This window comes from Oculina patagonica, chromosome 11 (genome assembly GCF_052425735.1).
Source record: "Oculina patagonica isolate OP01 chromosome 11, crgOcupat, whole genome shotgun sequence".
NCBI lineage: Eukaryota > Metazoa > Cnidaria > Anthozoa > Scleractinia > Oculinidae > Oculina > Oculina patagonica.
In genome coordinates this window covers 6874466-6887087 of record NC_135768.1, presented here as the reverse complement: position 1 = coordinate 6887087, position 12622 = coordinate 6874466, and the positions used below count along the sequence as shown (strand labels likewise).

At 40.3% G+C, this 12622-nt stretch overlaps 3 protein-coding genes and 1 pseudogene across 4 annotated transcripts in view; 1 reads left to right on the top strand and 3 right to left on the bottom strand.

Annotated features, from left to right (window-relative positions):
* The window catches only part of LOC144629554 (histidine N-acetyltransferase-like), a 166117-nt pseudogene extending 159272 nt beyond the window's left edge, over positions 1-6845 (bottom strand). Inside the window, exon 1 of the transcript XR_013566395.1 lies at positions 5867-6845. The product of XR_013566395.1 is annotated as a histidine N-acetyltransferase-like (transcript). The remainder of the gene's footprint in view (positions 1-5866) is intronic.
* LOC144630132 (histidine N-acetyltransferase-like) lies at positions 2710-4268 on the bottom strand. Its single transcript, XM_078488422.1, has one exon. The coding sequence runs from the start codon at positions 4197-4199 to the stop codon at positions 3270-3272; it is 930 nt and encodes a 309-aa protein (XP_078344548.1). The 5' UTR covers positions 4200-4268; the 3' UTR covers positions 2710-3269.
* A 1206-nt stretch (positions 6846-8051) lies between the features above and the next one.
* LOC144629917 (histidine N-acetyltransferase-like) lies at positions 8052-10022 on the top strand. The gene has a single exon (XM_078488163.1). The coding sequence runs from the start codon at positions 8299-8301 to the stop codon at positions 9232-9234; it is 936 nt and encodes a 311-aa protein (XP_078344289.1). The 5' UTR covers positions 8052-8298; the 3' UTR covers positions 9235-10022.
* A 1436-nt stretch (positions 10023-11458) lies between these two features.
* On the bottom strand, positions 11459-12622 carry LOC144630653 (histidine N-acetyltransferase-like). Its single transcript, XM_078489019.1, has one exon. The coding sequence runs from the start codon at positions 12517-12519 to the stop codon at positions 11575-11577; it is 945 nt and encodes a 314-aa protein (XP_078345145.1). The 5' UTR covers positions 12520-12622; the 3' UTR covers positions 11459-11574.

Below are 12622 nucleotides of genomic sequence, written 5' to 3'. Positions count from 1 at the left end.
TGATGTTATCTGAGGGCAGCAAAGTGTCCTCGTGCTAGATTGTTATGTCTTATTTGAATGGAGAGTACCTAATGGAACTCTTGTTATCTAATGGGCAGCATATTGACCTCGTGCTAGATTATTATGTCTTATTTGGATGGTGAGTTCCTAATGGAACTCATGTTATCTGAAGGCAGCAATGTGACTCTGTGCTAGATTATTATGTTGTATTTCGATGGTGAGTTCCTAATGGAACTCATGTTATCTGAGTGCAGCATATTGACCTCGTTCTAGTTCTAGATTATTATGTCTTACGTGGATGGTGAGTTCCTAATTGAACTCATGTTATCTGAGGGCAGCATATTGACCTCGTGCTAGATTATTATGTCTTACTTGGATGGTGAGTTCCTTATGAAACTCATGTTATCACAGGGCAGCATAGTGTCCTCGTGCTAGATTATTTTGTCTTACTTCGATGGTGAGTTTCTAATGGAACTCATGTTATCTGAGGGCAGCATATTGACCTCGTGCTAGATTATTATGTCTTACTTGGATGGTGAGTTCCTTATGAAACTCATGTTATCACAGGGCAGCATAGTGTCCTCGTGCTAGATTATTTTGTCTTACTTCGATGGTGAGTTTCTAATGGAACTCATGTTATCTGAGGGCAGCATATTGACCTCGTGCTAGATTATTATGTTTTACTTGGATTGTGAATAGCTTATGGAATTCATATTATCTGAGGGAAGCATATTGACCTCGTACTAGATTATTATGTCTTACTTGAAAGGTGAGTTCCTTATGGAACTCATGTTTTCTTAAGGCAGGAAAGTGACCTCGTGCTGGATTATTATGTTTTACTTCGATGGTGAGTACCTTATAGAACTCATGTTATCTGAGGGCAGCATTTTAACCCCGTACTAGATTATTATCTCTTACTTAGATGGTGAGTTTCTAATGGAACTCATGTTATCTGAGGGCAGCATATTGACCTCGTGCTAGATTATTATGTCTTAATTGGATGGTGAGTTCCTAATGGATCTCGTTGGATCTAAGGTCAGCATATTGACCTCATGCTAGATTATTATGTCTTACTTGGTTGCTGAGATCCTTATGAAAGTCAAGTTATCTGAGGGTAGCAAATTGATTTTTTGCTAAATTATTATGTCTTATTTCGTTGGTGAGTTCCTTTTGGAACTCGTGTTATCTGAGGGAAGCATATTGACCTCGTGCTAGATTATTATATCTTACTTGGATGGTGAGTTCCGTAGGGTACTCATGTTAAGTGAGGGCAGCATATTGACCTCGTGCTAGATTACTATCTTTACCTCGGATAGTGAATTCCTAATGGCACTCATGTTATCTGAGGGCAGTATATTGACCTCGTGCTAGATTATTATGTCTTACTTGGATGGTGAGTTCCGTAAGGGTACTCATGTTATCTGAGGGCAGCATATTGACCTCGTGCTAGATTATTATATCTTACTTGGATGGTGAGTTCCGTAGGGTACTCATGTTATGGGACGTATACAAAACATGGACCACCCCTGTGGACCCGGTCCATGGACCACCTTGTGGACCCGGTCCACGGACCACCCCTAATTTTCGAAAGAAAATCAAAGTGTAGAATGGGGACAGGGTATAAATTGACGGCAGGTACTAAAACACAAAACAACGAAATGAAACCACCGAAAAGAAACGACCGAAACAAGCTAGACCACCAAAACGATCAAAACGAAACCGCCGAAACAACCGAAACGGCCAAAAGAGTGGCATAGACAACAAGACAAAATCACCGAAACTAACCGTAAAGTAAAGCTAACCGTAAACAGGCTAACCAGAGTGTTAGTTAGGCTGACCAGAGTGCTATTCAGTCTATAAACCGGAGAGCACCTTCCATGCCTTCCACTCCGGTTGGCCACTCCAGTTAGCCTAAATAGCACTCCAGTTAGCCTCAATAGCACTTCGGTTAGCCTGAATAACGCTCAGGTTAGCCTGTTTACGGTTAGCTTTCGCTAATGGTAATGGGTTTTAGTGATTTTGTTTCATTTCGCTTGTTTCAACCCTTTCCGGCGTTTGGTTTTGGTCGTTTTGGTGGTTTCGCTAATTTTGTTTCGGTCTTTTCGGTGGTTTCGTTTCTTTGTTTTGTGTTTTAGTACCTGCCATCAATTTATACCCTGCCCCCATTCTACACTTTGATTTTCTTTCGAAAATTAGGGGTGGTCCACAGGGGTGGTCCATGGACCCGGGTCCATGTTTTGTATACGTCCCATGTTATGTGAAGGCAGCATATTGACCTGGTGCTAGATTATTATATCTTACTTGGATGGTGAGTTCCGTAGGGTACTCGTGTTATCTGAAGGCATTATATTGACCTGGTGCTAGATTATTATATCTTACTTGGATGGTGAGTTCCGTAGGGTACTCATGTTATCTGAGGGCAGTATATTGACCTCGTGCTAGATTATTACGTCTTACTTGGATGGTGGAACTCATGTTATCTGAGGGCAGCATATTGACCTCGTGAATCAAATTATCCGTGCTCAATATAATCGGTTACTGTATCTCAATAGACATATCATATTTTGGATTGGTAAAAATAAGTAATTACCCAGAAATTTTACGAAAATTGTGGACTCCCACAGTAATAGCCACTGCGTATAATAATATTTGACCACAAGTACACTAGTCGATCGTTAAGGTATGAGTCATCAAACATTCATGCAACATGTCATTGTTTTACTGTCTACAGTTTTTTAACATGTGAGGTAAAGTAAAACCTACTTGTCTTGTAAATAAACAGGCTTGATTGCTTGCTGCTATGAATTTGCGACATACTGACAGCTGTACTGATGTGACAGGAACAGTCCGCCATATTGAAAAGGATTGTTTGGGTGCATTGCATTGTGGGCTATGGCCCTCATAGGCCATGATGCTGTTGTTACTGAAACTAAACTGAAACAAAATAAAACTGAAAATAAACTGAGACCAAATAAAACTGTTTTTCGATTGAAACAACAATCATTCTTCATATAAATAAGTAATGTACAAAAAAGTATTTTATTCAAAAGTAAAACAGCAATAAAAATAAAAAATATATATACAGCAAAGTTAAAAAATGCAAAAAGAACGAGAAATAATGTCTAATTTCACTATGGCACGCGTAGGCCGCCATACTGCTGTAAAATTCTAGCAACAATTTTTGACACGACCTCGTGAAAGCTGTCACGCAGTCACAATAAAAAATATCAACAAAAAAGTAAAATACAGTTCCGTCTTAAAAGTTGACATTACGGAAGAAAATTGTTTTCATAGACTTTCACTGACATTTTGGACAACTCTTCATCTAATTCCACTCGTAACAATTCTTCCAGCACTCTCTTCCCGTAGTTTTTCAAACAATCGTCTTGAAACAAGTACAAAATAAAATCACCCTTGATAACTTCACAGGCTCGCTTCAATTGATACAAAAGGTGAGCTTCGTACAGAACTGGATCACTGGTGTAAACAGACACAGACCAAATCGTACATTTAACTCTTGGCGACAATACACCGAAGCTGACCGATCGAGGAAAAGCACCATTGCTACATTTCTCGACAGCGAAATACAAGTCGATTTCTTGCTGCAAGTAATCGATATTTGATCGAACAGGTTCGACAGGAAATAGTTCCAGAAGGATAAAACTGTCTGAAAACAATTTCTGTGCCACAGGGCTAGAGAAAATAACATCGCATAGGTATTCTTTAGTGCAAGCTTCAATCTGAATGGAATTATTTGTTGTAGAAAAGTGACGGGAGAGAAATGTCTTCTTTTTAGCGTAACATTTCAACATTTCCAACTGAACAAATTTCGTTTCCGCAGGTAAACTCTTCAGACCCGTGACGGCGAATCGTTCTCGGCATACACTTGGGTATTGCTTTCGTATGAAATCATTCATTGCTTGTGATAGCTGTTTATAAACACCTCGTCCGCGAAACTCTGCCAAAGTACGTGCTGCTCGACTGAGTGCTGTTCTTCCTTGATCAACAATGGAACACGCAATCAAACCCACGAGTTTCTCGCCACAATAAGCAAGCATAACAGCTAAATTATCCATGTTCATCCACTTATGATATCTAAATGGAAGATAATCGAGTCCATCGTAGATTCCTTCTGACAATTTCAGGATTTCGTCGAAGTCACTCGGTGTAGCAAGGCGAAAAGTAAGCTCTATGTTCATCACTTAATTCAAGCTTCCCGATTTTTCAAGTTCTTATGCTCATCTATACAACTTTTTCGCTGGATTTCGCGTGTTATAATAACCCCGGAATAATAGGTCAATAATGTTATGTCAAGCCGGTGACGTTATTCGTCACACTCGTGGCGTGTAGTTTTTTGCCGTGTAGTTGCGCTATCAAATTGAAAGTAGGAAGGGTATCAAAAGACGAGATACCTCGCAAACGCAGGGGTACGGGTATGTCGGATTCTCCGCAGTGTAAAGAGGTGTGGAAGCCGGATGATGCGCTTTAGTGCGCCTTGATTTTAATTGCACAAACTTACTCATATATTTTTCATTACTGTAATCTCAATAATACGAACTTACTTGTTTGTAGTAACTGTGGCATAATGAAATAATGCTAATTCCATAAGCACAAAATGGGAAACATACAGCTCTACTATTGTATTGACATTTTCACAAAATGTTTCCAGTTAACAATTAGTTCATGCATTAGCGTGCACTATTGATATGTTATGGTGCACGCGGGAAGTTAACAGGGCACGAACAGAAAGAAGCGCTTAAGAGTTGCTCGAGGCAATAGCCGAGAGCAACTCTAGCTTCTTCTTAACTGGATAGTAGTGCACAGCGAAAAGCATGAACCAATTGTTTTTTAAAATGGTTATTCCCCGCTCAAACTCGGGCCACTCGCCGGAGAAAAAAATTCTAGCGAAGTGATTTGCTCACGCAATAAACGTGCACTATTGGATTATGGTGCACGCTTACGCAAACTGAATGTAATTGCGCGGCTTGCTCTTCAAGCTATGTTATAATGTAGACAGCATTGCGTGCGCCGTTGAAGCCAGTTTGATTGGAAAACAGGTTGCCAAAAGAAAGTAATTTATTTATAATTATGCATATTTCTGCAAACGTTTTTATTTTTTTAAAAAAAGAAACTTTAATACATATAATTCATTATTTTATTAAGATTTTTTACAGTAGCCATGAAAAAATCTTATCGTCACTTACAATTTATACAGCATAGAAATGGAAGGCAGACACATAAAGGTAACTTTACTGTAATAATTTTACGTCAAATCGTTATTGTAAAAGTCCAAAATGTATCACAAAACAAAACTACATATGGCGGACCTTCGATTGATTGATGCTGTATTTGTCAACGAAAACGATATGTGTAAACATGCACAGCGTATTGTTTCAAAGCCCTCATTGCGTTGGCACTGATTAGGTGGACTTCCACGCTCGTGGAGTTGGGGGTGGGGGGGGGAGGCGAACGCAAACGCCCCCTCCCCTCCCCACGGGTCTGCATTAAAGCAGTCACTGTTTTCAATTAACAACGTGTAGCAAGCGCAGTGGGTTCAATATAAATTGAATTTGGTTAAACTCTTCCGTTTTATCGACCTTCTTTACATCGGACAACTTTACTTCGATACACAATATTTTTTTTTTTCATTTTTTTTTCAAAGAAATTTGCAGTGTTATAAGGTCGGAATTCAAGTAACTCACCGCAAAAGCGAAAGACAAGTGTTGTTGCGCCATAAAGCATTTCGCGTACAAACCCTTCGTAAGTTCAAATATAAGTCATATACTTATCAAAACTGAACAATTATTCAAAAGCCGCTGCCGTGAACGTGCAGTACACTTTTGACCCCTCATCGGTTCCTGTTTACATTTAAAGATGACTTTGCTGAAGAAACTTCTTGCTTTCGTACAGTTTTGCTGCTGGTTTAGACAGATTTTCATCTACTTCCAATAGCAGTTGTTCCTCCAGCACTCTTCTTCCGTAGCTCGTCAAGCTTTTGTCGTGATAACAACCGAAAATAAAATCGTCTTTGATAACCTCGCAGGCTCGCTTGAATTGATGCAAAAGATGAGCTTCATACAGGACTGGATCACTGGTGTAAATAGTGGCATTCCAATACACAGTTGTTACTCTCGGCGACAATACACCAAAGCTGACCGATCTTGGGAAATCATCATTGCTACATTTCTCGACAGCAAAGTACAAATCGTGTTCTTGCTGCATGTGATCGATATTTGACCCTAGGGGCTCAATTGGGAAAAAATCCAAGATGATGACATTGTCTGGGAATTACGTCTGCGCCACAGGCCGAGAGAAAATGACATCGCATAGATATTCTTTAGTGCAAGCTTCAATCTGAATGGAATTGTTAATTGCAGAAAACCGATACGAGTTAAAAGTCTTCTTTTCAACATAACATCGTAGAATATCCAACTGCACAAGTTTCGTCGCACGATAATTCCCTAGTCGTGTTGTGAATCGCTCTCGATTTGCTTTCGGGTAGCGTCTACGTATCATCTCATACATGGCTTTCAGTAGGCTCCTAGAAACACCTCGACCGCGAAACTCCGGTAAAATACGCCCTGCTCGACGGATTACTGTTCTTCCGTCGTCGACAATAGAACAGGCAGCCAAACCCACGAGTTTCTCGCCAAAATAAGCAAGCATAACATCCATCTTGTCCATCTTCATCCACGCATGGTATCTAAATGGAAGATAGTCGTGTCCATCGTAGATCCCTTCTGACAATTTCAGGATCTCGTCAAAGTCACTAGGCCTAGCGAGGCGAATTGTAAGCTCCAGGTTCATCATTCAATTTTCTCGTCTCGACTTTTCAATTTCCTTTTTCGCTAGAGTTCCTTTTTTCATCAAAACAACCCTCGCTTAGGCCCGGGTCGCACTTGGGACAAAATCGGGACAAGTTTATTTTGATAACCAATAAAACTGTCAGATTCCTGTCATCAGTTGACCACGCCAAGTGCGACCTACTTGTCCCAACGAAGACAAAAACTTGTCCACGGAGACAAATCTTCAAAGGAGCCGTCGTCCTGCCTCAACGCAGGACTTTTTACGAACAACAAACAAAATTTGTTTTTCTTGTGCCAAAAGTGTCAATCAGTTCAGTGATCCTTAAAAAATTGTGCGCTTCACATTATAACTGTCTAGCCATGAATACGAATTCAAGCGGTTTTCGACCGAATATTTCCGTAATTTGGGAAAAGAGCCCTCGCCAAGATAATCCAAATGAAAGGAAAGATCGGTAAAGGCCAGAGCAACTGTTCTGTAGCCGCAGTCCGAATCATGATGCACAGCAATTTGATCATAATTTGGCGCGCTTTCTGCATTAAGAAGGTAGAAACAAAAATTTGCGTTGATTTGATTCAACTTTAGATTAGCCTCCTAGGCAGACGTTTTTTGGGCTAGTCACGAAACGCGTGACGAGCGCAAAGAACGTCTGCGAAGAAAACTACGCTTTGATGAATTTCGTGTGTACTGGTGTGACAAGATACAGTCGAAGCTCTCGTAAGCGGACACCCTCGGGACGCGAAATAAGTGTCCGTAACTGGAGCTGGCCGCTTACGAGAATGGTTCTCGTAAGCGGCCACTAGAGGTGTAGGGGATAGATGGCCGCTTACGGGAGCTTGCCAGCTAACAATAGCCAGACGGAGGTAGATGACGACAAAACAAGCACTGAAATATGGTACACTACTGTAATTACTGTTAAATCATTGTGACGAACAGTGATGTGAAGTTGATTGATAAAAACAAAATACAGAGGTTGTTAATAGGATTTTCTTTGGGGTGTCCGTTTACGGGAGCTTAAAAAACAAAGAAAAAGTCAAGGTCGTAATCTCTGAAAGTGTCCGCGGCCGCTTACAGGAATGTCCGCTTACGAGAATGTAAAAATACAGAGTTTGTATGGGAGTTAAAACGGGGTTTCAAACAAGGCGGCCGTAAGTAGAGCTGTCCGCTTACGAGAGTGTCCGTTAAGAGAGCTTCGACTGTATTGTCCGCCCGGTAGAGTTACGTCATTCGTCACGCGGCGGTAAATGCATTGATGTTGTCGCTTACAAGGAGTCACAAAATATGAACCACTCAATACATAATAGGCATTCAGAGCTTATCTGAACACACCCATTGCTAAGCTATCTATTACGGAAGTTCCGATCATATATTATTTAACCTTTTAACCAAAATGTTAAAAATCACACTCTCTAATTTGATCAGTGTTACTCAAGAAGATGCTAGTATCTTTAAGACAAAGAAGGTGTATCGATCGGTGATTCGGCAGGCGAGTCCATGATGAACCTAGAGCTGACTTTCCGCCTCGCTAGGCCGAATGACTTCGACGAGATCCTGAAATTGTCAGAAGGAATTTACGATGGACACGACTATCTTCCATTTAGGTACCATACGTGGATGAAGATGAAAAATGTTGCTGTTATGCTCGCTTATTATGGAGAGAAACTTGTTGGTTTGGCTGTATGTACTGTTGTCGACGATGGAAGGACATGGCTTGGGCGAGCAGGACGCACTTTGAAGGAGTTTCGTGGCCAAGGTGTAATAAAAGGAATGCGGCAAGCGATAAAGAATCAGGTCATTCGTAGACATTTTCCAAACGTTTACCGAAAGCTAGCAGCGAGGGAGAGAGTTTCAGATCCATCGCTAAGAAAAATTGCACACCAAGATGTTTTGAGCTTTCCCGTATTGAAGGGGACTTTACGCTCGTGTCAGTTCCACGTCATAAATAATTCCGTTCAGATCAATGCATGCACTAAGGAGTACCTGTGTGACACTGTCCTTTCTCCACCTGTAGCACAAAAACTGTTTCCAGATAACTTCATTATCGTGGAATTAATCCCTATTGAGCCTATACGATCGAACATCGATTTCTTGACGGCGGAAAACGATGTGTACTTCGCTGTCGAGAAATGTATCGATGGTGCTTTACCTAGATCAGTACGTTTTGGTGTATTGTCTCCCAGAGTGAAAATAGTACATTGGTCTGTGACTGTTTACACCAGTGATCCAGTCCTGTATGAAGCTCATCTTTTGCATCAATTGAAGAGAGCCTGTGAAGTTATCAAAGGCGATTTTATTTTCCATTCTTTTCACGACAAAAGCTTGACAAACCATGGAAGGCGAGTGATAAAGGAAAAGCTGCAGGTAGAATTTGAAGAAGAGCTACCCGTGAACTTTTACGAAAAATATGTAGTGCAACAAAGTCACCTCTAGTTTTGATTACCTTAGGAGACGGGGACCATTATACCCAACTCGAAGAAAATATGTACATAATTGTGTGTAACGTTATCGAGAATTCTAAGGTTCATTTTATCTATCACTGCTTGAGAGCAGTGATGGAGCGAGCAATTGTTCATGAGAGCATAACATTGTAAAAAGATAACTTCTAGGTAATATGGATTTTGTTGTAAAATAATCTACAATTGAAACAAATAGTATGAGAAACGAGTGACTTACATGGTTATTGCGCTTGGGTCATGGCTTGTCAGTGAAATGAAATGAAGACGTGTCCAAGAATTTTTTGAAACTATTCATGAAGCATGAAGAACAAAAGGAGCGAAAGGCGACTGGCAGAAGAATTATAAATAAGGCAGAGTATCTTGGAGGAGTTCAATTTCTGGTCTTTTTTCCTAATTGCCGAAATAAGAACTCTTGTCCACTTGAAGGAAATTGTAAAGAGCGGAACATTATTTACCAAGCAGAGGTCATCACCCCTCACTCGAAGGAGACCTACATCGTTGTTTGTGACTCGACATTTAAAGAACGGTACCGAAAACATACATGCTCTTTCAGAAACGAACGGTACAAAAATGCAACAGGGCTCAGCAAGTATGTATGGAGTCTAAAGGACCGAAAATCAACTACGAGATTAGATGGCGGAAAATAAGGCTAGCACGATCGTATTCTAATATCAACAAAAAATGTAATCTGTGTCTTTGTGAGAAATATTTTATAATTTGCAAACCAGAAATGTCAACAATTAATCATAGAAACGAACTGACTTCGATTCCCTATTTTCAAATTTGTATATCTTTACATGTAATCGTTTTTCTCTTGCAGTCGCCTGATGATTGCCTCGCATGAGGCTTGAAACTCAGAGTAGCGAATAAATGGTTTTGAATTTATAGTACGACTCCATAAATCTATGTTATTACAGCTCGGGTTTTACCACTGAGCACTTTAAAAGCAGATGAAGTCTTCAGTTTATCGGCTTGTAGTCTATAAATATAAATATATATATTCAAATATTAAAATTCAACAACAACATCCTTAGTCGTGATTTAAGTTCCAGTTTATTGTAGACTTATTCAAATATGAAGATAAAGAGTAAATATAACTCGAGTTTCACGCACTAAGCGATCATCAGACTGAGTGTTAAAATAAAAAAGCTTCCGTTATAACTTAAAATTTCAAATTTAAGAACGGTTGGATTGGCGCCTCATCTAATTGGACGTTGTAGAGAACTTGTTCTCATGACGACTATTTAGTGACCAGCTCAGATTTCTGCTTGTTGAGGAGCGAAACATCGCAAGCGGATAAGATGCAGAGTTTTTCAGACACTCAGTCTGATGATCGCTTAGCGCGTGAAACTCGAGTTATATTTACTCTGTATCTTAATATTTAGCAATTATTGGATGAGGCTGAGTATGATATGAAGAATTATGCAGATCGAGAAGGGTGTTATCCACCCTCCGAGATCTGCATAATTCTTACGAAAGCCGAATTCAATAATTGTTTTATTATTCATTCAAAATATTTCCAGAGCTCCAAATGTGCAAAATGAATTCAAAATCGATCGACTCCCCTTCGTTGCTTTTTCCGTGTTTTGACTTTCCTTGTCTTCTAATAACTTTAAATTTTACCTCTTCGTAATGCTCAAATCTAGCGGCCATTTCGCGCTTTCAACCTGCTCGGCAGCAAAGCCTTTCAGTCGCGTGACGTCAGCGGTTCTTGGGAACGAGGTTGCGATCTAATAATTTTTGATATTGGACGGTTGCGATCCAATAATTGGAATTTCTACCAAATTTGGTCGGCGCTAGCCGAATAGCTGGAATTAGCTGGGGAACAGAAGCCCGGATGGTCGAACATTTGACCGTTGGCAAAATTGTTAAAACTTTAGAACGCTAACGACCTCAAACACGTGAAGTAATTAAGTATCATTTGGTTACGTTAACGTAAATTAGGTTAAACGTATCTTTTCCTATTAAAATTGGCTGATGTAGAAGGCGTGAGTGTTCATTTAGACCTAGTGTTAACCAGAAAATCCAACTCACAATGACATTTCAGCCCCGACCGGTAGACAGTTTGACCGTGCAACTGGTCCACATAGTGGGGAATTTGATGAGCCATTTTGAAAAAAGTCAAATGCCCGGTGGTTTCCCCGGGAAGGGGAGGGGGGGGGGGAGGGGGCATGATCTCGCTTGGAATCAGCGAGAAACTGGTTGGGTCTTTCATGTCCTTTGTCTTCAAAATAACAACTTCAGTGAGCTCCAATCGCCCTGTAAGCATTCTAAATACATTTTGACCATGTCGATAATAATGGCTAATTGTCATTTAAAGATGACTTTGCTGAAGGAACCGCGCTTCGTACAGTTTCACTGACATTTCAGACATTTCTTCATCTAATTCCAGCTGCAATCGTTTCTGCAACACACTTCTCCCGAAGTTTGTTAAACTTTTATCTTGAAGCGTGTCAAAACTGAAATCTCCTTTAACAACTTCGCAGGCTCGCTTCAATTGATGCAAAAGATGAGCTTCGTGCAAAACTGGATCACTGGTGTAAACAGTCACAGACCAATGATCACATTTTACTCTTGGTGACAACACACCGAAGCTGATCGATCTTGGAAAAGCACCATCACTACATTTCTCGACAGCAAAGAACAACTCGTTTTCTTGCTGCCAGTAATCGATATTTGATCGCAGAGGCTCCATTGGGAAAAAATCGAAGATGATGACATTATCTGGGAACAATTTCTTCGCCTGAGGGCTCGAGAAAATAACATCGCATAAGTATTCTTTAGTGCAAGCTTCAATCTGAATGAAATCATTAGTTGTAGAAAAGGAATGAGAGCGTACAACCTTCTGTTTTGCGTAAGAGCTCAAAAAATCCATCTGTGTAAGTTTTGTTAGCGTAGGATAACTGTCATAACTCTTTAAAGTTATGAATCGTTGTCGAGAAGCGTTTGGGTAACGGTTACGTATAAACGCATCAACCGCTTGAAACAGCCGCTTATTAATGCCTTGACCGCGAAGCTCCCGTAATGTACGGCCAGCTCGACCGATAACTGTCTTTCCATCGTCAACAACAGTACGCAGAAGCAAACCCACAAGTTTCTCTCCATTGTAAGCAAGCATAACAGCAACATTTTCCATCTTTATCCACGTATGGTATCTAAATGGAAGATAGTCGTGTCCATCGTAAATTCCTTCTGACAATTTCAGAACCTCGTCAAAGTCATTCGGTCTAGCGAGGCGGAAAGTCAGCTCAAGGTCCATTATTGGTTCGCTTGTTAAATCGTTGACTTTGTTTTTCTTTAAAAAAATTTCTAATCTTTAAAACACGGCATTCTTCTGGCTAAGCACTGAGCAATGCTTTTAG

Coding starts and splice junctions, on each gene's coding strand:
- LOC144630132 (XM_078488422.1), bottom strand. CDS start 4,199: ATGAACATAGAGCTTACTTTTCGCCTTGCTACACCGAGTGACTTCGAC.
- LOC144629917 (XM_078488163.1), top strand. CDS start 8,299: ATGATGAACCTAGAGCTGACTTTCCGCCTCGCTAGGCCGAATGACTTC.
- LOC144630653 (XM_078489019.1), bottom strand. CDS start 12,519: ATGGACCTTGAGCTGACTTTCCGCCTCGCTAGACCGAATGACTTTGAC.